This window comes from Zonotrichia leucophrys, chromosome 3 (assembly GCF_028769735.1).
Source record: "Zonotrichia leucophrys gambelii isolate GWCS_2022_RI chromosome 3, RI_Zleu_2.0, whole genome shotgun sequence".
NCBI lineage: Eukaryota > Metazoa > Chordata > Aves > Passeriformes > Passerellidae > Zonotrichia > Zonotrichia leucophrys.
The window spans coordinates 107,703,186-107,728,901 of NC_088172.1; the positions used below are offsets into that span (position 1 = coordinate 107,703,186).

At 42.4% G+C, this 25,716-nt stretch overlaps 1 protein-coding gene across 1 annotated transcript in view; it reads left to right on the top strand.

The window, feature by feature from the left end:
• The first annotated feature begins 12,502 nt into the window (after positions 1-12,502).
• The window catches only part of RCAN2 (regulator of calcineurin 2), an 84,747-nt gene continuing 71,533 nt past the window's right edge, over positions 12,503-25,716 (top strand). Inside the window, exons 1-2 of the mRNA XM_064709894.1 lie at positions 12,503-12,605; positions 20,300-20,526. Coding sequence (XP_064565964.1) covers positions 20,302-20,526 — 225 coding nt within the window. The 5' untranslated portion in view covers positions 12,503-12,605; positions 20,300-20,301. The remainder of the gene's footprint in view (positions 12,606-20,299; positions 20,527-25,716) is intronic.

A 25,716-nucleotide genomic window follows, 5' to 3' on the forward strand; every position in this document is an offset into this window, starting at 1 on the left:
TAAGGTCCCTTCCAACCCAAACCATTCTGTGATTCTGTGATGATTTTTATAAATATTTTGCACTCACAGACCTCCACCTTCATCTGCAAGAGCAGGGGGCAGGCTGAGGCCACTGGTGCTGTTTGAGTGCTGAGTTTCTGTCTGAGCTGGCCACTGGAACCATCAGTGGGTACACACATTTTACACATCTGTAGATGTGTCTGCTGGATGCAGGGGCGTGGAGCTGCAGCAGCCTCACCTCTCTGGGGCTACTGGATTTAGCAACTCCCCATCAGTTGTGAATCAGCCATGAAAATATTGGTCCTGAAAGGCAGGACATGATTTTATTGCAAGTGCAGGCTTTTGGCAGGAAAGAAATAGCTGTTCATGGCAGAGGTGAAGAAAAGTGGGCCTGACTGTGGGGTCCCATCACTGCCCTGTTGTGGATCACAGCTCCAGGCACTCACTGTACTTTCCAAGGTGGAAAAAAACAAGGGAGGTGGATTAGTAAAGCAATGTGATGGTCAAGTGATAGAGCTAAAAGGGGTCTTCTGCCTGGAAATAATCCAGAAGCTTCTGGAGGAGGGAAAGACTTTCCCATGGGACGGGGTTAAACGGGCATTAAAAGGTCATTGAGATACCCTGTGCAGGAGTGGATTAAGAGTATCTAAATTATTCCTCTTCAAGTGCTTGTCCAATCAGCTTTTAAATACAGCAGTGCCAAATTTCCATGGGGGATCTGTCCTCTTACCTGACTCTCCCTGCTGTTAGAAAGCTGTCCTACATATCAGGGCATAGCAGGAATCAGAGTAAGGTTTTATCCATGCTTTTACCACACGACTGTAAGAAGCCAAATATTTTTAAGCCCACAGAGAAATAAAATGTATTTCAAGCTACCTTTTTTATTTCTACCTTCTATATGAAATCTGGGGGTTAAAGGGAAAGTAGTAGAACATACCTCAAAAAAAAAATCTTAGAAAATGTAACTGTTCCTCCTCCAGACATGGCAAAGGCCAGATTCCAGTGTCAAAGTCATTGAAACAATGGTAAGAATTGTCTTAATGGGACAGGAAATGTAGTGTTACAAGGAATGAGAAATAAAACTCTGTTACATGAATTTTCCTTTAATAATTGTACTTCAGAGAAGTGTTTCAGGGAAAAAAAATAAGGAAACTAACACATTCCAGACAATTCTTTTATATACTTTTGAAGAGGGTATAAACATTTTCCCTGAAATAATGAATTTCATGTGGAAATACAAAACTTCTGAAAACATTTCGAGTTAAAACTGTTGACCTCCTGTAAGTGAATCTTCTCCAGTCAGCACAGTGAAAAGATCACCCATACTATCAGCAGCCACCTCCCAGAATAATCACAACTTCTTTCATGTCTTCCCTCTAATGAGCCTCCCCAAAGGCCCCTCTCAAGCCAAGTATTTCAAGTGGTCTTTCTTTTTTCTGTGCCACTGATTGTCACAGAACCCAGAACTTTCAGCTTAGCACATACACCTCCTCAAAATAGATGTCTGGGGACTAGAAGATAGTGCTGTGGCTATTGAGAGGTGGGCTAAAAATAAAGACTTTCCCTCAAAAAGAAATTAATTTTAAGGCCCTTGCTCTGTGCTGGACTTAGGCACTTTGCCAAGCAAAATTCAAATTAAGCATGTGTTTTGCCTTAAACAAACACTTAAAATGGATCTGGGGAATAAGAATGGATTTTGATTTAAGCACAGGCTTAAGTGCTTTGCTGAACCAGGGTCCAAAAGCCTCAGTCCCTAACCTGTTGTTTACAGTTAGTCTTGGCATCTGCATTGCAATTTTAAGGACATACAAAGGTTAGTGGAAATACTGAGATGGCTTTGCTCATTTTAGGTGAACCTGGCACATGTGAAAGGATTTTAGGAAGCATTTATAGTCCAAACCAGTAGGCTTTGTTGGCAACAAGTATCTTTCCCAGTTATTTGGTACATTCTAAATGTGTGGCTCATCACACTGCAAAAAATACTCCCTGTCCACCATGTGGTAGAAGGGGAATTGGACACAGAAAAGGCAGTCAGAAGATAGCAAGCACTTAATTGCAACAGCCAAGGAGAGGCTTTCATCATGTGGCCATTCTGGATGACATTGGACATGGGACTGATTGGCACAGCATTATTTGGGTTTTTCACTTTGATCATAAAATTACCAGGAAAGGCTTAATGGAGTTATAAATATCTTGTTTCCATGAGAGTCCTGGGAAGATAATTATAGCACTAAAGTCTTTACAAAGATAGAGCATTTATGAAATGATATTATCTGAGGCCTCCAATGGATAATGCAGGGAATTCTGCACTCTATTCCCAACTCCCCTATTGACTCACAGTGCTCTTTGGGTGAATCACTTCATCCCTGTTTTCCTCACTTTGGGGTAATAATGACAATTACCTACTGCTGCAAAGTCTGTATGGCTTAAAAGCTGTTGCTCCCACTCATCAGAGCACTCCTGCCTGGTTATTGATAGCAATGGCTGCCTGGAAGGCTTTGGATGAGCTACATGTCTTCCTGATGTGTGCTACTGGTAAATTACACTGCTTGTAGAGTTACAGTCAAAACACTCAGGAGAAACATTTTAAATCTCTTAATTCACAGTTTTCAAGAGGATGATGAAACAGCTGTAACCCACAGTCTTCAAAAATACTTTGTTTTTAATGCAAAGCTTGGCATTTGAAGACTATGGACAAGTTTCTTGTTGAGTGGAAAGACAACTTCCTTTCATAAAACCAACCCCAATGGAGGAGCATTGTCTAGAAGGCTGAGTAGCAGCTGCCTGTGAGTAGGAACTACATTTATACACTAACATTCCTAGCTGCACTCTTGCTGCTCTAGAGACACCATATATTATCTTTCCAGCTTTGAAAAAGGCAAGTGAGGAAAGAGTGATGGCAAATGGGCAAATGATTGTCACATGGGATACTTTGCTTGAAGGCCCTAACAGGGATTTTGGTTACAGAAACACAAACTTCAGTGCTGGAGAGGAGATCCTGCATGTCCCATCAATAGCACTGTAACAGCCTGGCTGGGATTGCAAACAGCTCCTGATAAATTTGAGAGTGATCAGAGCTCTCCAATAGTGGATGGGCCTTTGGAGATTTGTGTGCCTTTTTGCAGTGGACTGAAAAGAAAATGAACAGCTTCCTACCTGGAACAAGGTAGAACTGTAGATGAGGAAATGGAATTGTTTTACCAAGCACTGAAATTATATTTCTGTATGAATAGTCCTGACAATAAAATTGCCCATTTTTCCAAAACAGAAGCTCTTGCTCTGGAGTGTGAGCATTCCTGGGGTGAAGAGAGGAGGAAAAGACGATCTCATTACTTTTCAGGAATCTGCACAACATAAACCAGGAGAGTCTGGAGATCTAAATTATCTATATGGGCATTCTGCTTCCATAAAGCAACTTCCAGGTAGTCCACAAGGCAGGAAACATCTTTCTCTGAGTGCATTTCTCAGATCATGTAATCGCAGCTGGGCAGAGAAATCTAAACCTAAGGAGGATCATGTTCTTTACAAAGCATAATTGTGGTATGGAAATACTTGGCATTCCCTTTTTCCTGTGTCGTTGCTCAGAGGCAATTACCAGTGAGTGCTGTGAAGATCTGACCCAAACAAGAGCCAAGAGAGGCTCTGTGGATGTGGTCCCTCAGCACTGCATGTCCAAACCACTCTTGCTGTGGGGTCTTGCACTGGTAAAGCAGGATCCAAGCTGAAGATGGGGCTCTGTCACACCTTCCCCTCAAAGGTCTCAATTGTAGCCAGACTTGACTGATTTGAATTAAACACTCTGGGTTCATAGTGTTGGTCTTTGTAACTGCTGACACAGAGGCACAGGCAGTTTCAAGGCACTGGCCTTTTATCTGACCTTTATTCTGAAGACCATCAATGATCAGAAAAGCATTGTGTCCTTCTGTCTGCTTGACACCAGAAGAAAATCAAGTGATTTCCAGTATTAGGCCATGGCCCCCTGAATGTGATTCCCAGGTTAAAATAGATAAGCAGCTTGAGATACTCAGAGTTCTGTTCTCTAAGTAATTCACTAGAGCTGAAGATATTGCCTTTGATGCTCTTTTGCCAAAATCTTAATATTACAATTTACTATTTTAAGTTTGTTTATAGAGCTGGAATAATATGCAGATAAAAAAGGGATAATTACTAGGGCATTTTAGGCATTAGAGCTGAGGTTTGGAGTTCCTTTTTCTGAGAAAATAAACCAAGGAATGTTTTACTATCTGAAAACCTGGCAACTGCTCTTTGCTTACCATGAAGTAAAATCAAGCACCACTTTGTTAAAAGCCAGTTTCAGCACAATGATCTAGTTGTTCCTTAAAATAATAAAGAGGCCTGAATCAGCAGGAGATGGTTTTATTCTGTCCTTTGGGTATAAATCAATATATCCAGCTAAATTTTTCCAGCAGACTCTGGCCTTGCAGCCTGGTTCAGAGGTTTTGGGCACATGCACAGTTTGTACATTCAGGCATGTGGTTCTGTAGGAAATGAGTTCTCTACACATCCACAAGCCAGGACAAATCCAGGTGATTTGTTGCAATCCCTTCTGCCCTGAGCTGCCACACCATGGGAAGGAACATTTATCCCTCCACACAGAGATGTTCCAGCATTGGCATCTTTGTATAGGGGTCAAGGGGGGAAGCTGGGCAAAGGAGCTGGAAGCTGGGGGTGTCCTGCCTGCTGGGCTCTGAGCTCTCACAGCCCAGGAAGGTGCCATGTCACTGGATGTCACAGTCTGAGGAGGTGCCATGCCACTGGATGTCACAGCCGGGGAAGGTGCCATGCCACTGGATGTCACAGCCTGGGAAGGTGCCATGCCACTGATGTCTTGGTGGGCTGGCTGAGCAGGACATTGATGGCACAGGAGGCTGCTCCCCAAGGTGGCCCTGGAGCAGTCAAAGGGCACAATCAGACTAGAGGCCTTGCTTCATCTTTCCTTTTTATCTTCCATTTACTGTTTCCATCCTCCCTAGGAACTTCAATAGTTCTCTTTTTCCCCCCTTCCCAGCTCAGCTGTAAACTTAGCTTAGATTTTCCTTCAGGTTTTTTAAGACATCCAGGCTGCCAAATGCCTGAAAAGCTTCAAGTTGCAGTGCAGTGCTGCAAGGGTAAGCCTGGCAGATGAGTGCCTCAGTAGGAGATAACTCCTGAATGCACTGGCTATCCCTTCTGGAGCTGTGTCACACTGCTGGGAGAGCAGGAGGAGGGGGCAGAGCCTTCCCTCTGGCTGATGTGCAAGGAGGACACTCCTTGGAGGTTGCTCTGCTGCAGTGACTCAGTGCTGTGGAAGCTGTGGCTGCCCAAAAATATCTGTGTCACCAAGACTGTTTCCATTTTGCCATCCCCAGTGCTCCCCTTGCACAAGGGCTGGCAGGACAGGGGCACTGGCATCATCACTCTCAGTCACTGATGTGATCTCTAGAAAATCAGTGCTAAAATATATAATGCAATGATATAAATACAAGCATACCCAAAGATAAAGTCTGTAAGCAAACTATGTCTTAGTAGAAGTGTTGAAAAATTAAGTTTTCACTTCTAGGCACAATTCAGGTTCAAAAATAGAGTCTCAATTGTTTCTTACCTGCTTATTTTCCATTAACTGGATGTGTATGTGGTGTCATGCTGACTAATAACACAGCCTTCTGCTTCCCATGATACTCCAATTATGCCTTCAGTAGTCATTTAAAAGTGCCAGAATAATGAATAAAAATTTCAGAGAAGAAAGAAAAACATAAGAAGCCTGAAGATTATGGATCACACTTAAGGAGACTGAAACATTCAAAATTTTTTTAATGATCTCTCAATATAAAAAAAGCTCCTTAAAATGACACTTTGGAAAGCCTTCCTGTGTCAATCTCCATAATTAAGGATAAAGAATAATAAAAGGGAAATCAATCTCATATAGTGGACTTCTCCATCAAACCTGTCTAGCATTGTTTCAGAACTAGGACTCCTAAATTCTACTTCTCAACAATTAATAAGCATTAATTACCACAATATTTGCTTCAGAGGAGTAAATTGTGTCTTGCAGTGAATTACACTCTGTGGCCTTCTAATTAGCACATATAAAAATAAAACTTCTAATAGCTTTTTTGGTTTTTTCCTTAGTTGTTTACATTCTGAAGCAAATTAAATAATATATTCATAAGCTCAGTCTGTATTTAGATACCTAAATAAGCATCTTGATTTTTAAGAGCACCTACAACTCTGAGAGTCACACAGTGCTCCTGAAAACCAGGCCATTTATTTAGGTGTCTATATTTAGGTACATGAGTTGGAAGTGTTTGGCTTGAGGTCACATAGCTATGGCTCATTGCATTTTTTTATTTCCATTTGGGTCACAATGGGCAAGTCACTTCTAATAATTCTTATCACAGATGTAAGAAATAGCAGGAGAGGTAGTAAGAATTATTTTCTAAAAGCCATCATGATGTTTAGCACTTCCTAAAAACACATGGAGTTTCATTCATGGAGAATTAAAATCTAAAAGAGATAGAAATCAGTGCATCAGCAAGGTAAGACAGTGAGTTTAGAGACTGAACTTATCTTGTGGTTAAACTGTACTCATTTCCTGGATTGAATTTTCTGACATCTTTGTCACTGCCTCTGTAACCCTGTGACCATTCTGACAAGCCAGATGTTTCAGCTTCCTGTAGTTTGACTGGCTAAATCCTAGAAACCAAGTGTTTCTGTTTGTTAACACATGGCAGCAAACCACAGTTTATCCTTGAGGAATTTGGGCTGACATCATCAGTCATGCTCTTGAATTGTGGCTACACCTCCAAGATTGCTTTGGAATGTGCACAGTAGCTTCTACAGGCCTTGACCTTAATGAACCAATTATGCAATAAACAGTCCAGGACTCTGCTGAGAGCACTTGGAAAAGGACATAAGGAGTTTTAAAACAAATTTTAAAGAAATAAGGAACAAAATGAAAACCTTCTATTTCAGCATCCTCATTCAAATGTGACAATTTGCATCTGGCCATAATATTTCAGATCTGAGGGTTGCACTTGTACTGTAAGGATGTTGTTTGTTACAGTACAAAAGGTTTGTTTTTCTTTCTTGAAATGGAGGTTGTTTTAAAAGTCAATGAAACCTGTTTTTCCCCTTGATCTATCATGCATCTAGGCTGAAAAAACATCTCTTGGTTAAAAATATTCCTTCCACAGAAATGGGGACGTGCCATTTTTGTTGTCTTTAAAGCAGAGGGTTACCTCTAAGATAGTAAAGTTCTGTTTTGTGGGACTTTATGTTAGATAGGGAATTTTTGCAATGTGAAATCAAAAAGCCCTTCATTTTTTTCCAACAGCTCTCACTCTCTGAAGTAGATGTTAAATGGAAAGATTTTTTTGTTCCTGTTCTGGTTGCCTTAAAAGACACAAGCTCCTTGTCTGACCTCTGTCTGCTCCTGAAGATGGTCAGAAACAACAGGGATATGCCAGAGAGGAGATTTAGGGAGCACCAGAGCCAAAATGCAGGGGGTGTCCCACTGCAAATGTGGGAGCTCAGGGGTTCCAGAGGAGTGCCACAGGTTCCTGTGGAATCACAGACTGGTTTGGGTTGGAAGGGACCTTAAGGATCTTCTCATCCCATTCCATCCCCTGCCATGGGCAGGGACACCTTCCACTAGACAACATTGTTCCAAGCCCCATCCAACCCAAACTTGAGCACTTCCAGGGATGAGGCATCCACAGCTTCTCTGGGCAATCTGTGCCAGGGGCTCACCACCCTCATAGGGAAGAATTTCTTCCCAATACCTAATTTAACCCTGCCTTCCTTAGCTTAAGGTCCTTTTCCGTGTTCTACCACTCCATGCCCCTAATGAAAGTCCCTCTCCAGCTCTCTTGTAGCCCCTTTAGCTGCTGGAAGCTCTCTCTAGGGCTGCACACTTGCCTGACCCACATGTAGCAGATCTGGAGAGAACAGACATCCACTGGAGCACGTGCTTCCCTGCATATCCCAGCCCCAAAAGGAAACAGCTCTGCTCCATGATAACCTGCTCATGGAGTAATATGCACAAGGGCACTACAGGCACTGAATTTTACAGCAGGTAGAGGATAGCCTCCTTTCCAGCAGGAATTTTTCAATTGTGTAATTATTATTCCTGTACTCAGAATGGTGTAAAACGCTCTGTAGATAAAAAGCAAGAAGAGACAGTGTTTGCTTTGCAGAGTTTTGCTTTTCTCTGTAATGTGTTGCAGCTAAGCTGCTGTGCAGTTGCTGAGCACACACAGACACTGGAGAGGTGTTGAGGCAATGCTGTCTCACTGGCCTGAGTGACTGGGTGATAAACCAGCACATGAAGTTCAGCAGTGATAAGTGCAAAGCAATGCACAGGGGAAAAATAACCCCAACCACACACACACAGACACTGGTTCCAGCACTGCAGGAGATCTGGAGACAGGAGTGGAAAGCCCTCTGGAAATGTCAGTGTGGGGCTAGGAATTGGTCAAAAAGGGAAACTGAATGTTAAAAATCAGTAGCTTCCCCCTTAGATGATGAGGAGACCCCCAGAGTCACAGGACGCTTTAGCCCAGATGCTCAGAGTTATTCCAAGTCCTTTGGCCAGACAGCTCTTGTCTATTCCAGACCCAGCAAAATTCAACAGTCATTTTAGCAGAATCAAAGTTTCAAAGTAGTGTTTTCTTGTAAAATTAGATAGGCTAGAGAGGATGGTGATAAAGTCTCCCAATGAAAACAGAGAAAACCACATAAAATTTGAAAAGGGAGAGCTGAAGGAAAATCCAATTAAAGGCTAGAAATAAATCACAGAATAGTTTGGAAGGAACCTATAAGATCATCTTATTCCAACCCCTGCCATGGGCAGGGACACCTTCCACTACACCAGGTTGCTCCAGTCTGGCCTTGAACACTTCCAGGGATGGAGAATCCACAGCTTCTCTGAGCAGTCTGTGCCAAGGCTTCTACAGCACCACAGGGAAGAATTTCTTCCTAATATCTAATCTAACCTTCCCTCTTCCTTCATCTCAAGTCAATCCACCTTGTCCTCTGATGATGGTGAGAAGGTATAAACAATAAATTTACTGCCTCTATAACAAAGGAACACTTGAACAGGAGTAAGACTTGAAATTGCTTTTACACAGTGAAGAACTATCCTGTCACAGCACATTGTGACAGGAATGCAAAACCACAAATGGGTTCAAAAAGAGTCAAAAACTCCCAGAGAACAGGACCACTGGTAGGTACTGCGTGGAGTAACTTGTATTCAACCATGACTTCCAGAAATCCCTACCTCCCTAGTTGCTGGAATATTAGAAGGTAAACAGGAGAACATAGAGCCTATTTTTACACTGATTTACTAAGCATCCAGTCTTGGCTGCTGGAGACAAAAGACAAAGCTAGGCGGATCCAACTGTGTTTTTTATGTTCTAAAAAAGTAACAGAAACAATCGAGATTATAATGCTGACAGAGTCAACATTAATTTTACTTGCTTTATCCCTTCTAATCTCCAGATTCAGCCATTTGCAAGAAATCATAATCCATATCTGGCCAAAGAATTTGGGATTATCCCAGTAAGCAGAAATGTAAAAGATGAAGCAATGACTTCTTGAGCATCTACAGATTTTCAGGCATTACTCATTTGTTTCTTCTAAAAAAGGGAAATTTTTCATCACAACATCTGCAAAGGCTGCAGGACCTAGCCAGGGTGTTTGTATTCTGATGATCAGAAATCAAGGTAACATTGTCAGGGGGCAAAATCTTTTGGTTCCAGTGCTTCAGTAGTGTTGAAACTCTCAGAGTCTGCTTCAGCACACTTGAGAGGCCACTTTTGCTTACAGATGAAATCTGGAGATGGGAAGCAGGTGCAGACTGAAGATAATGAGCAGCTCAGGATTTGGAGGAGATGGGCTAAGCCTGTGCTCTGGGATATCAGTAACAAACTCCCACTCAGTTCTGTGGGATGAGCTCACAGCTCTGCTTGTGGATCCTGCAAGCAGCAGCTGTTTTATCACCTCCTTTGGTATCCTTTCCAGAATTACAGCTTCCTCCAGGTTTTGGCACCCTGCAACTGCTTGGGCTGTGGGAAGATGGCCACAGCCTTCAAGGGGCACAGGGTGCATGGCCTGAACAGCTCTGGGGTGAGGGGTGGGACTCCACAAAGGACCTTCTCTCAATTGCTCTTATCCTATTATTTTTGCAACAGCATTTTTCCATGTCTAAATAATATATTGTTGCATGACCTTTCCTAACAGAAATCTTTAATGCTTATAACAGGGGATACTAAAATCCTGCAACTGCTGCCATTCTTACAATTATCTGCTTTGAAGGACATTTCACTGCAATCAGGGGAATTTAAGGTTTTTCCCCTTCATCTTAGCAATAGTGCCAGGATGCATATAAACCCACAGGGCTGACCTTGGCTTTCCTGATTTTTCCTGAGCATGGGTTGGTTAACTTGCTTTCAAAACTGCAGAGATTCCTATTTTAACACAAGGAAAACATATGCTAGGGCAGCTTCATCACAATGGAAACATCCTTCCCAATATGAAAATTAAAATTGAGACACAAGGTACAGTTAAGAGGATGGAGATAAGAAGACACAAGGAAATTGTATAACATAAAATGCAGGACAGAAAAAGCCCAGTGGATGCTCTTCCTACTCAGAATATTAAAATAACACATCATGCAAAGGGAACACACATAAATAGAGACAAAGGAAAATATCCTACCAGGTTTAATTCCCAAAACAAAAACCAACAAGCAGATAATTTGATTCAAAACCTGATTAGTTTATATAGTGACATCTGTGGTTCCATAGCTTGCTTACTGTTCTGCATAATGCCTAAAGCAGTAAGATCATGGTCAGGGATCAATATTTTAGACACAAGGACAAATCAATGAAAATAATAATTACTATTATAAATTACCTATTATACATTTAAAAATAAAAGTAGAACTGAAGCAGAAACTCTGAAAGGTATCAAGGAATAAATCAATCTTCAGTTAAGGGACCAGGAAGAAACTCCTCTGTTGCAAATACAGCAATCTCCAGTGCATTGCTCTTTGCTGTCTCTAGAGATGAGGTGGGATACACTATTGATTTCATTCTTCACACTATTTATTTTCTGCTATTATTGGAAAGTGCTGCTATAAATGGCACACATCTATTTATATATCTTTTAACTAATGGAGAATTATTCCTAACATAGATTTTTATAGGGTATTTAATAATTACATGGGAGTCTTCTCGTTCTTCATTACATTCTATAGATTTTCAAAGCCATCTTTACAAAAACCTATTTACATTTCTGTAGCACCCTATTGATTAAATCCCTTTGTATTACATTCCAAAGAAAAGAGACCACAGAAAATCAGTGCTAGGCTCAGATGTGCAGCTGGAAGAGAGAAAATAGCCCTTCTTTTAATAAAACATGCCTTGGGGGCATCTGAGGGCTTTCTCTTCTTTTTAAAATCATGACCAGCATCAGCCTTTTTCTATTATAAACGTGACTTTCCTTTAGAGCCCTACAGATGCTTCTTCTGGTCTGGCATCATCTGTAGTGGGGAGATACCCCTGATTCACCTGTGAGCCTGAAGATCTGGCTCTGTCTCAGATGGAGCTCACTCCAAAGGACAGTTTGAGGGGAACCCAGTCTTGGGAGCTTCATCCTCCAGAGTAATGAAGACCCCTGCAACATCACCACAGGAGGGCCTGAGGAGCTGTCACTAAAACCATGGCAAGGTGCCCTGGCACTGTGAGGATCCCACCCCACATCTCCCCTACCTTATCCCATCACCCCTTCTCACTCCTGTTCCATCCCATCCCACCTCTCTCCTACCCATCTCTCCTCACTTCCATTCCATTTCATTCCTTTCCACCCCTTCCCATTCCATCCCACACCATCTCTTCCCTACCTTACCTTACTCCACCCATCGCAACCCTCGTCACTCCCATTCCAATCTATCCTTTATGTCCCTACCCCATCCCATCTTATCCCATCTCTCCTCTACCCTAAGCCATCCCATCCCATTCCACCCCACCTGACTTCACCCAATCCCACCTCACCCTCAGGGTGGGGGCACGGACACCTTGAGGGAGAGCAGCTTTTCCAGGAGAACACAAACACGGTCCGGTTTCTACCGCTCCCTGTGTGCTGGGGTGTCAGGAGCTCTCGTCCTGGCTGCCCTCTGTCCCTCTCACCTGTCCTGTGTCCCTCCCGCCTGTCCCCACACACCTGCCACTTGTCCTCGGTCATCCCTTGTCCCCACACATCCCTGCCCGGCTCGCCTGGCGCCGCTCATCTGTCCCCGTACATCCCCGTGCCCTCTCCTCTGTCCCCCGTCCCCTCACGGGCCCCGCCGGTCACCGATTCCCGGAGGGTCGCCGTGGGAGCTGGGGGCGTGGCCAGGGGTGTGGGGGGCGGGGCCAGGGCACTCCTCGCGTTCTCATTGGCGGCGCCTCCTGCCTGTTTAGGCGGAGGCTTTGCTGATTGGGCCGCCCCGTCCTCCACCTTGGCGGGCGCGGCGCGGGCGGGCGCGGGGCGCTCTGAGGGAGCGTTGGGCGCGGAGTGAGGCGGACTCCGGGCGGGCAGGGAAGGAAAGGGCGAGCGAGCCGCAGGTAAGGGCATGGCCGCCTCCCCTGGGGCTCCTTCCCCGCCGGGGCCGCAGCGCTGTCCGGCAGACCTGGGTTACGCAACCGCCCCGCGGTCCTGCCCCGGCGCCGCGCTGAGCTCGGGGCTCCTTCCCCCCGCGGCTCTCGGGGGATGCGCGGCGAGGCGGCGGCCGCCCCTCCGGAGGGATTGGGGCCGGGGCCGGTGTCTCCCCTGGTGGGGTGCGAAGGAGCTTGCGATGAGAGATGGGGAAGTGGGAAAGGGTTTGCGGCCGTGCCGGGAGCAGGTCGGGGTCGCAGCGATGCAGACCCGGACCGGGCGCTCGGGCAGCTCCGGGCAGGGCAGCGCCGGGAGCCCTGAGAGAGAGAAAGAGAGGATTTTCTCGGGGTGCTTTAAACTTGGCTGCTGTAGCCGACGGGGAATGAAGGGGCTTTGAAGTGAAGGAAGGTTGGTTTAGGTTAGATATTAGGAACAAGTTCTTTACTGTGGGGCCGGTGAGGCACTGGCAGGGGTTGCCCAGAGAAGATGTGAATATCCCATCCCTGAAGGGTCCAAGGCCAGCCTGCATGGGGCTTGGAGCAGCCTGGGATAGTCGAAGGTGTTCCTGCCCATGGCAGGCGGTTGGAACAAGATGGTTTTTAACATCCCTTCCAACCCAAACCATTCTGTGATTCCGTGATCCCAAGCCAATATCATTTAATGCTTATGTAATAGATAGCTCTCCAAACTTGCTGGTTTGGGTTTTTTCCCCCTCACCTCTCCTATATTCTTTTGTACCTCTTTAAAATATTCTGTTCCTTTATTTCTTGAGTTTGGAGTTTAATGAATGTTCCTAAAAAGAAATGTATGATAAGTTTATACCGCTTAACAGTTTATACAGCTTAATCACATAAATGAGAATTGTAGTTTAATCAGGGGTTATACTTTACACCAGCCTCTTGTCTTTAGCTTTCAAGTTTTGCCCTTGGAAATGGTTTGGTCTTTTAGCTAGTTAGAGTATGTGTAACTAGCTAAAAGACCCGTCCCTGATGAAAAGGAAAACTGCTATTCTATGAAAATACATGATTAGTGTAAAGAAACTGCTGCATTCATCTTGGCAGTGAAGCTAAATTATATGGTTGCCCGTCATGCTTGTACAGATGGAAGTCTGAATACTGTGAGAATGTCAAACATTACAGAAAACTGCTAACACATCTTAGTAAACAAGGAGAGAAGAAGATTTTCTGTAGATGATCATCTCTGTTAACTGTCTTTGGTGCCTTTCACAGCAGGATCTCTCCTATCTTCCTTAAACTTCTGAGAAGTTGTCAGGTGTGTGATTCAGTTTGTCTGTCTCCTTCCAAGTATTGTAGCTTGTGTTCAGATTCAGTAGCTTGGTTTGTCTTTGTTTGTGTTGAAAATGTTTGTCATTGCATTGGAGTAATTAATTAAATAATTTATAAATTACTTGACTGTGCTAGCAGGAAATCCTTTTAGAGGAGGAAACTTTGAAATGTTATTCCAAGTTATCATTGTGTGTTTTCTATGAGTGAAGCCCTGTGAATGGCTCCTGCTGCAGGTAGCTCTGGGTGAGATTTCTGCACAGTTCTGAATTTCAGGTTCCAGGCTGAACGAGTGTTCCAGTGACCCCCGTGTGAGGTGACAGCTCTGGCTGAAGGCCGGTGACGCTCTAATGCTGTGTGCCCCTTATGAAACGGGCTTGCTTTAAATAGATTAGCATAGAGGCCAAGTGAAGGTGATCAGGAGGCTTGTTCTGGTTTCTTTGTGTTTGGGGAGGGTTTTCTTGGTGGTTTTTTTTTTTTTTTTGGTTCTTTGAATACCTTAATGTTGCCATGGTTACTTTAGTGCCCAACTGATTGAAGCTCGGCTTCTTGACTTTAAGAACAGCGCAGGGAATCTTCACACCTGGCACTGGCTGCTCCAAGGTATCCCCTTCCTTTTGTGCAGTGGCACTGGAATTTTGGCTTGGTTGGGTTCACCAGTGCCTCCTGCATTGTTTCATCCCATGCTGGAGATGCAGATGCTCAGCAAGGCAATACCAGAGTCCCTCTGTGCTCTCAGGACACATCCCTGGTGTGGGAGGCACAGCTGAGCCTTCAGTGTGATGTGCATGTCTTGGACTGCTTGAGCTGACCAGTCCTGCTTTAGAGGAATAAAACTGAATAGTCCCTTTGGATGTTAAAAGCTTCCAAAAATAGTTCCCAAGTCTCAGCTAAATTTAATGCGGCTAGAATGTCAATGGAAAGGATTAGAACATTTGGGATTTGCACCAGTTAGCATTTAGAAAAAAAAAATAGAATAAAATCCTCTTCCTCATATCTGCCACTTTTGTGAGAGGAAAAGTGGAGATTGGCACTATTTTTGTGTGGTGCTAACCAGACTGGTACTGATAATTTTGATTCCTGTGAGGGAATTTGCCCAGGTGGGAGATCAGGGTGAAGGCTGTGGGAGGGGGTCACTGTAGTCCTTGCTGCTTTTGAGGCTGCAAAGGTTCATTAATCCTGTCATGTGAGGTCCAGTTCTGCTCTTTCTAATTAAGTAAAAAGCCTCTATTTAAGTCCATAGGAGCTTTCCACAGTGAAGAATTAGCACCATTAAAAGTGATGCTCATCTCCAGTGTTCATTGTGCAGAGTGGAATGAAATTCCAGTAAGTTACTCTGTGACCTTCCGTGATACATTTGTGCTTTCTGACAGAGCCTTTTGTGTGGGGCCAGTTGGATTCAGCAGGAGATGCAGCCCTAGGCTGACACCACTGAAATTGGTGGCTCTGCTACTGTAAAGCCTGTGAATATTTTAAGTAAAAAGTTATTATTGCAGTAAGATTTTATTCACTGGGTTTGATTTCCTCCCTCCTGCCTCTCCCCTGCCTTTGAATTATGGTAAAAATTGCTTTTTTGGGGCTTTTTTTTCAGTAGGAGCCAAGATGGAATCCCTACACTTCTCCTGGACCCCTTCTACAAAAGCAACTGCAACTTTTCTTTCTTTGTTTTTTCCTGCAAATTTTCTTAAATTCCTGCAGATTATGGTTTCCAGGTTTGCACTCAGAGCTTAATAATACTTCTAGTTTATAGTGATTATATTTAAAGCTTCTATTTGTAACATTTTGTTTGCTTTATTCTATTTTTAGTCACGTTGTTTGTCATGGCAAGCAGTGTTTAATAAAAAAAGTTAAGTTTCCTAGTGATTTCAAGAGATATGTGCCTGTTTCTTGATGTCCCTCAGGGATTCTTTTGAAAAACTCCAAAGACAGGGAAATGTTCGCCAAGGAAATGCCTTATTAGTTTCCATAAAAACAGTGGATACATCCATAAATGCTCAGTGATATAGAAGGCATTGGTCCATTCAGACACTTCATGTCCTCAAATTATCTTAATTCAATACCATTTCTGCTGAATTTTTGGCTCTGCAGAGGTCTGAGTTCATGAGAAGATGTACATCTTTACCCTTTCATTTTTATACTAAATAAGTGTAATTTTTCAAAGAGAAACTTCAGTGAGCTACTGCTGTTTTCCAGTGACTATAATTTTCTGCTGGCCTCTGTTAATTTTAATTAGAGGTGTACTGTGTCTAAAAATAGTGAGGTAACAGAGTGAACACAGAGCTCCCACTTGGAATCTCTGCAGAGATTTTGGTCACAGCCTCTCCAGTGCTGAGCACTGACAGGACCTGTGCCAGTGGGAAGGTGTTTGTGTTTGGAGCCATCCCAAATTAGAAACCTTTGCACACCTGGACCACAGGAGGAGAAATTAAAGTAACCCACCTCAGAGTGAAGTGATGTGTAGGGGCTGGGAGGGAAGTGGCTGCTGTGGTTCTCCAAGGGTTATAATTGCAGCACTCTTGAGCTTCTCATTCTGTGGGGTGTATTAAAGTTGGGGGTCCAAACCTTACACCAAATTCAGAAATAACATTCAGGTGGGCTTTAAATAAAGGGAATAAACGGATGTGGCAAGTGCTCAGCTGCAGCTGGAGGTTCCATGAAGTTGTTTGGCTCAGGTTTGAATGTGCCTCAGACTTTTCAGGGGAACAATCCTGACAGAGCTTGCTGTCATGATCCCAGGTAAGATTTTGGATAATTTAGCATCAATATTGGTTCTGGATAGAGCCTGTATTAGTGTATATATTTATTTTTTTAATGGCATTGCCCCTTTCTTGAAATTCTGTATGGCAACATCTGGTATCTCAAGTATTTGTAAAATCTTATTTGGGAGGGGAGAAACAAATGCATAACTTGATTTGAATTCATTGCATTTTAAAAGGAAGGTAAGTACAGTTTACTGTTATGTGAGGATTTTTGATCTTGTTTTTTAATATAAAAAGGATCCTAAGGGGATGAAATTAACTCATTTTGTCAGAAGCTGTGGAAGGGAGCTTTAATATAAATGGGAATGTGATCCAGTGATTGTATTATTGTAACATAAAAGATTACTTTTAATTGGGCTTATTTGATATGGAAATCCAGATCATGGATGGTACACGACTTAGACTTAATTGTTTTAAGAGATTTGAAATATAAATTCTTTTGTTCTAAATTAGTTAAATAATTGGAAAGAGAATTTTTTTTTTGTCAGAGGACTTCCTGAAGCGGCTAAAGAATTTCAAAGAAGCCACAAAACACTACCAACAACATGATAACTGAGCCTTTAGGTTTGACAGACATAATAAAGGATATGAAGTTATGATTTTTTACATATATATATATATATATATATATGTAAATGTTTGTATGTGTAACATTATTCATAATAAAATGTAAGACTGGAAGAATGTAAGACTGGAAAAATGTAAGATTTCCGTAAGATTTCCGTCTTATGCCTAGGGATAACTTCTGATTGAAGTTTGCTGACAAATGTTGATTCAAGTATGTTTGTTCCCCTCTGATTATCATTGAGCTCAGGCTCATGTGCAGTTTATTTCTCTTGGGGAATATGTATGTGAACATGTGGGGGAACATTTTCTTGGTGAGATTTCTGTTTTAACTGTGGTGCTGTGCTTTCTATGGTGCAGTGCATGGCAAAGGAGATCCTGTGAAACAACAGTTACCCCACACCGGTGTTCCTAACCATGCCATCAGAAATTGGGCAGAGGATTTAGGAATCAGGTCTAAGTTAATTTGCTAGTGGAGGGAACACTAATCAGAACTCTGTGTATGTCTTAAGAGTAGAAGATGCTCTGCAGGCACAGACACCTGCAGGTCTGGGATGAGAGCTGGCCACAAGCCTGTGAGACAGTGACTTTCTTCAAAAGACTTGGCCAATACCCAAGTCCCACTGGGCAAAAATGTCTCAATAATTTGCTGCAAAAAAAAGAATCAAGTTTTTAAGTTTTTCCTATCCAAGAGCTCTAGCAGAGCAAGACTACTGCTACATGATGTAAATATTTATTAATTTCTCATCCTGGCTGCTGCAGCATACGTTCATTTTGTTGTTGATTAAAATCCTGAGCTTCATGGTTATAACTTAAAATCCTGTTCTGTTTTGTTATCATTGTGGTTTTGCTGAATTCCTAACTTAAAAGCTTTCCTATGTAGTATTTATAATATAGCTCTCCCAGGAGAGAAAAACTAACAACTGTTTAGTGAGGAAGCCTGCAGACTTCTGACTTGTTTCTTAATTGAGATTCTTTGCTTCTCTGCACAATTAACCTTGTTATGCCTTGGGAAAGGAGGTATGAAACTTGTTAACTTTAACATTATAACCCACATTTCTACAACATTATCATGTCCAGTGTGTAACTCTCAGATGGTCAGTGTCTTCCCTGGCTGCAAATTTTTTTGTCTGTTGTGAATGAAATTCTTCCCATAGCCTGGCACAAGTCTGCTCTGCCATGTAAATTGCGTTTTGTAACACTGGGCTTGAGGTTCATTTCCATAAACCTAATGGCACAAGCTAGACACAATGACAAACATGCTTAGAGATGATTGTTTTTGGAGGAGATGATTTATTAAAGCTTTTTGCTAGAGAAAATACTGCATTCTGATGTGAAGTTTCTGGCTGCTATGAGGATTTCTTTCCAGTATTTCCCTGGATGTGTTTACCATGAAATTTGCAGTAACACAAAGCTTAAGTGAGTTGGAGCAAATACCAGAGGCAATGTTGCTGTGAGGGTGAGCTCTCCTGCACTAACATGTACTGCTGAACTTGTAACCTTCTCTTCTGCCAGTTGTTCAGGCTTCCTCTTTCCAATCAGAATTTAGAATTTAATTTCTAAACTGAAATTAGTTGGAGGTAGTTGTGCTAGTATTGGGCTGAGATGTTGAAAGCAAAGTGTGTGTTTGACAGCCTGAAAACCCATCCTCAGGTTAACACAGTACTTTTGAGCATGGCTTCAGCTTGTGTACTTGAGAACTTCTGTCATTAGCCCTGAGACTCCAGCAATAGCAATTACTGATATTTCCATAACCTTATGTTATGGAATGATGTGCTCTGTCATCATCCAAATCTCATTTCAGAGCAGAGGTTATATGAAAGGCACAGCCATAGCAAATTAGCTCCATAATTTAGCTTTACTGAGATTAAGTGTAATAAACCCATATGCTTTAATTTTGGACAGCAGTTCTATATAGTGTGTTTGAGCTAATATTTACAGCTATTTATAGAGAATAGCGAGTATGCAAGAGAGCAAGGGCAGAGCAGAACAGATGAGCACACTGAGTTTATGTAACTCTCTAAATGCTTGTGCTAGGAGAAAAAGCAGCTAATGATTGCATATTGTTATTGAAAGAAATAAAAAGGAATAGATTATTATCCAGTAAACTTCTAATTAACTCACTGGGGCTCTCTAGATGCAATAAGTTGATGTCTACTAAGGACTGGTAAATAGCTGATTAAATACTAATTAACACACTGATCATTAATTGGACCTTGACTTACTCCCCTTGGCTGGCATGAAGCTTTCTCTTATCAGTAGTTATACCATTTTATGTATGGGCTCATTATGTGTGCCCATCAATTTGTGTGCTTTAAAATTACCTTTATCTACTGATGCATTTGGGATAAAGGCTCCAAAATCAGCAGGACTTTCCTAAAAGTGCTGAAAGTCATCTTGAGTCCACTCTTCCCTTAACTTTATTTGCTACCTGGTGTGGTTAAGATGCAAAGAAATTGCTAATGGGCTTTGAAAACCAGCCTAAACTGTAGAAGAAATTGGCTGTGTTCTGTGTGGCAGAGATATGTCTTGGTTGTACTGATTTTTGATGATGCTGTGTTCATGCTCCTTTCCATAAGGGTCTTTTATTTAGTTTTTTGGTTTTTTTTTTTTTTTTTCTTGAAGCCTGGTTTAAATTGCAAAGTTATTTTCAAAGTTCTTCTTACCCTGAGCATTATGCTTCCTGAGTTGGCTGCAGACTCAGAAGCACCAGCAGCCTTCCCAGTAACAAAGATGGTTCTTTTAAACCCAAATACAGCAGTGTTTTCTCACAGGGCAAGGGGCCCTTAAGTAATGTCTATTTGCTTGTGTTCAGAAGCTTGCACTGGTATGTTTAGGCATTTTCTGTGCTAATAAATGAAGTTAAAGCCCCTGTTTGAACCTTGGTGAGACTGGTCTCATTGCCCTGTGTCAGAGGCCAATTGTTGCCTTGGAATTGTGTGAAATTTACTTTGTACCAATAGAGCCCCCAGACTTTAGAATCTCAGGGTTTCCTTGTGGATATGAACATTTAAGTACATTGTGTAACTGTGTGATGTTCTCTTCTCTGTGCTGCAGGGATGAGGGGAGATTCTTACTTCTTTGGAATGAGGGGCCTTGGCCAGTATGGCTGCATCCCTGAGGATGGAGGACAGTTCCTGCTCTACTCTATCAATGGAGACAACGGCCTCAAGAGATGTTTTGCAGAGGAAGACTTCCATGAAATAATCGATTTCAACGATCTCCCAAATTCTCTCTTTGCCTGTAATGTTCACCAGTCCGTGTTTGAGGATGAGGACAGTAAGGTACAGTGTCTGTTTCCAGATTTCCCTGTAAGAGAACCTATCTTTTATATCTGTTTATTGCTGTCAGTGAAACAGTTTCATCAGTTTCATGCAAAGAAACTTGATCACAAATATGTCATCTTTCTTAGGTGACAGCAGCATTCTGCTTTGACGTTTATTTCAAGAGCTTAAAAGCCTTTTTGTCAGTTGAGGTCAACAAAAATGTTTTTCTTTTGTTGAGATTTGCAGAATAGTGAAATGAAGGTTTGTGTTTTCATGGCAACCTTGGCTGCAGGGATGGTGGGAACAGCAAAGTCAAACATGTGATGGCTGCTCCTGCTTGCTGATCACAGATCACTGAGATGAGAGGCTGCCTTTCTGTATTTTCTCACAGAATGAGAGAATCCTTAAGTTGGCAAAGACCTTTAAGACTGTGTTCACCTGTTAGCCCAGCATTGCCAAGCCCAGCACTAAACTGTGTCCCCAAGTGCCACACGTACACATCTTTTAAACCCCTCCAGGGCTGGTGACTCAACCCCTTCTCTGGGCAGCCTGTTCCAATGCTTGACAACCCTTTTGGTGGATGATTTTTTCCTAATATCCAGGCTAAACCTCCCCTGGCATGCCTTGAGACCTTTTCCTTATGTCTTACTGATGGCTAATTTGGATAAGAGACCGCCACCTGCCTCACTCCAGCCTCCTTCCATGCACTTGTAGAGAAGAGAGATAAGGTCTGGTGTGTTTTAAGTTATCTGTAATACTGTGTTCTCACTGTCATTCACTTCAGATTTTCTAGATAAAAGCACATGAGAAACTTCATGAAAATATTTTGAACTCTGCAATTAATCTGAAACAATGCTGAGAACAACATGGTCTTAATATAGTAATAATAACAAAAAAGCAACTCTTGTAGGAAGCATTCAGTTCCTGTTTCTTAGTCTAGTGTTATTTCTGACTGAGACTGCAAGAATATAAAACTGATAGCTTGGGGCTTTATTGTCTGATGAGATGAGTCTGAGCTAATTGTTATAGGCACATCTCAAGCTACTTGAGCGTCCTGTTCAGAATTTTCAATTCAGAAACGAGCTGGCAGTGGTACAGTGGGTTTTGCCTGAAACTGTCTGAGGTACCCAGATAAAACTACAAAATCACTGGGACCAGAGCAGGCCAGAATGGACAAAGATTTTTTAGTGGGGAGATTTCCAGATAAAAGAGGAATAAAACAAGATTTCTAAGGATACAGGCTCCCTGTTAAAGGTACTGCAAGTGATGTCTGGTGAGGCTGTACAAGTGAAATTATTCAGGTTTAGTTTTTTAGGCATGTTTATCTTCTGTGATAATGTCCTGTGTATGTGTGAGTAATATAGATTAGTGCTGCAATATGAGCATTAAAATGGGCATTTATATATTACAAATTCTACACTCTAAATTGCAGTTTTGAAAACCAGTTCCCTATTTTATTGAACAGGCCTTTTGCTAATAAGCATCTTGCATTTACATTCTGCCATTTTCCAGAATTTTCTCACCATCTGTTAATGAGCTTGACTAAAGTTAAGGGGTCTGAAAGTTCAGTTTTAAAGGGAGAAAACAGAAGCCCACCTGGAAGTAGAGAATCTCTCTGTTTGCCCTGCAGAGATTCTATCCCCACTTGCTCCTGAGCTTTCCCTTTTGAGAGCTGCATTCTGGTATTTAGCTGCTGGCTTAGTTAGAAAATGGAATGGCTGATTATGTAAGTATGTGGGATAGCAATCCCCAAAGACTTGCAGGACTTAGGGATGTGTCTCAAGAATAGCAGCTGGGTTGTGGAGGTGGATGTTCTGTGCCACGTGGGGCTGGGCACGCCCTGTGCCTGCCGAGGGTTCAAGCTCTGTTTGCAGGTAAGTGCTTACTCCTCTAAGTCTCTATTTAACAAGATGGGATTACCTTCAGATTTCTCATTAAATCCAAGAACCTGGGGAGTTGATGATGGTTTTTATTATTCCTGTAGAACATGTTCTTGTGTTTCCCGTTGATTAATATCCATAATCCTTTCTATTAATAACTGTTGCTGCAAGATAAGAGCACACACGAATTCAAAATAAAAATATTGTCAAGTTGCTAAGCTAAATTTTAAAATCTCACATGATCACTGTTCATAAATGGTGCTAACAATCATATCTTCAATTATACATTCACCCAAAGTACACGTAATGGTACACTAAGCTTCTAAAAAGTATGTGCTACAGTAATGATTATATCTAAAATTGTTTCTTTGTGGTGTTCATTCTGCAGAAAGTAAAGCTTTTTGTAATGTATTTTTAACTTTTACTCTTGACCTGCACTTTTAGGAGTAAAGTGAATATATGATTGGAAGTTACAAGTTAGTAGTAAAGGAAGCCAGAGAAGTCCCTCATTGTAAATGGCTGGTTTGAATTGGTGTGGAACGTTCTGAGTGGCTTTAGCATGGAACAGCATTAAAGAAGTTACCATGTCAGTTCTAAAGTTGCATTTTCTGAGGTGTTCAAGGGGCTGAAATGTCAAATTCAAACTTCTAACACACTGATATCTAAGCAATGCACTCACTAAAGACAGGTTTTAATTTGAAGGCATTTAACTCCTTTGTATCAGATACAGGGTAAATTCCAGATTGTGCTGCAATGTGGCCTTGCAGCAGCTCCTGGCAGCACGTACACCTGTGCTGGGGATAAGCTGATTTGGTTTGTTCTGAGTCCTTTGTCAGAAATACCCTCTCACCAGTGCTGTGCATCTACAATCCCTCTTAGAAAGGATTCAGTCTCCTGTCAAAAGCAATGATGGCACCTGCAGGGAGCCTGGGTTTGGATGTTCATTCTCTGAAGGTGAGGAATTCTGGCAGCTGAAGGCTGTGTCCTTTGCAGGGAAAGACACAGCTTGGGTTTTCTCCTGGCTGGCACCCTGAGGTCTCACTATGCTGAGCCTCAAGAGTTGTGGACTCTGGGATCTGAAGATGAGTTTGCCATCAGGCTTCAAGGGAGCTGCTTGGAACTGACTGCCCTGAAACACTGAAGAAAGGGGGAATACAGATTAATGCTCCCTACAACTGATCTTGCTTCAGTAACAGAGCATCTGGTCAAAAATTATTTTCCTACCTTCCAGGCTGTGTTCCTGGAAAGAAATGTGTGCTTGGATCAGGAGAATGCCCCAGATAACTGGGTCCATACTATGGGCATTTAAGGATTTGTGCAGCTTGAGAAGGATTGCAGCTTGCTGTAGCTGAGGGATGGTGGCTTTGCTTATCTCCACTCCCATCATGGACAGCCTGCACCTTCCTGTGGAAAATAAAATTTCATCTTCTTTACAGTGTGCTCGAAATACAGAGCTTTTTAGTTCCTAAAACCCAGCAAAGGTGTGGAGAAGATTATCCAACAGGATAATCTGTTGCTAGGCTGGGATCACATTTGGTTGTGCCCCTGTCACTGTCCTGTGTTCTGATCATTTGTTTTGGCATAAAGCTGTTAATGGTAGGGGCAGATTAATTTGGTGTTTTGGAATGTACAGCACTGACTTGATTGGGTCATGGAAATCTTACTGTAAAGAAGCAAAAAATAAAATTATGCCTTTAACCCTGGGTTTTGTCACATTGATTGGACTATTTATGTGTGAGCAAGATATGGCAAAATTGAGACTTATTTTTGGTTGGTAGTGTGACTGGATGGGAGATGCTGCTCCTTTTAGCTTTCCTGATAAAGCAAGTGTGTTGGTGAGCCAAAGGCCATGACTCTGATAACTCCTGAGGGTGGGCATTCGAGTAGTTCAGGGATTAATTGCTCCCCATAGCCCTTAAACTGTGCTGGTAACTCTTTTGTTGTGCTTTTGTTATGCATGTATCCCTGTTTGTAAAACCAACCTTTCTGTTCTGTGACTCCAGCTTCCTTCAGGCTGGGGCTGGTAAACACACTGTCAAAGTGAACCATCTTTGTCTCTTAGGATGGTTTCTTCAGACGCTGTAGTGCCTCAGGAGACACTTAGACAAAGCTAATAATATTCATTATTAGAATATGTTTTCATGAGGGAAGGATGTGTTTCCTCAAGCATTTTAGAAGCTGCATGCTCCTTTTTTTACCATTCTTTTGGCTGAAATTGGAAGGAGCACCAGTTAAACTTGATGGTTTTATTTCAGATAAAGAATGATTCATCAGTTTCTGAGCAGTTTAGTTATGGTGAAGCTGTCTAGGCAGTGATAGCCAAAGTCCACCAAGTGCTTTTTCTTGCCAATGTAATCTAAGCCAATAGGAGATATATTGTTATTTCTGCATGAGAAAATACTGATCAAATGTTTCCAGTTCTGGAATTTCCAACATGAGGGGGATGTAGACATACTGGAGGGAGGTCACAGAGATGAAGGGATGGGAGCCTGTCTGCTCTGAAGAAAGGCCAAGGGAGCTGTGCCTGTTGAGCTGGAGCAGGCTCAGGTGGATCTGAGCAGTGTGTGTGAACCCCTGAAGGCAGGGTGCAAACAGGGCTCATCCAGACTCTCTTCAGGGGTGCCAAGTGCCAGCAGCAGAGGCCTCAGGCATCCACTGAAATGCAGGAGGTTCCTTCTGAACATCAGGAAATGTTTTTTGCTGTGGCAGTGCTACCACAGGGTGCCCAGGGAGGTGGTGCAGTCTCTCTCCCCATGGAGATACTCCAAGCTGTCTGGACATGGTCCTGGAGAGCTGAGCTCAAGCTGACCCTGCTTGAGCCAGGGGTGTGTTGGAAAGGTTGACCCTCAGAGGTCCTTTCCGACCTCTTCCAATCTATGAGCACTTCTTGAAGTGTATACTAATTCTTCTGATGCAGAGGGCCAGTGTGGGAATGCAAGGTTGGGGAGTGAAGGTGATTAAAAATGCATTTTCTGAACCATGAGCTTAATGGAGGTGGGGTGGGGCAGGAAGGAGAAAAGTCAAACTAACAAGGCAATGGAAAAGATAATCCTATTTTAATAGAAGGACTTTACTATGAAAACAATTACTATTTTCGTGAGGGATTCTTTCACATTACAACTTTATTTACATATATTGGATGATTGCTTGCTCTTACTGCAGAAGCCTCTGTTAAACTTCCTCTGACTTTTTTTTTTTAAGATGTATTATTGAACTTGGATCTTGAAAAATATTTCAGGCTCCCTCAGGTGGGTGCTGAAATATTTGTCCAAGGGTGATGCTTTAAGAACTCTTTGTAGCCTTACTTGTAAAGGCTTTTTTCCCTTTG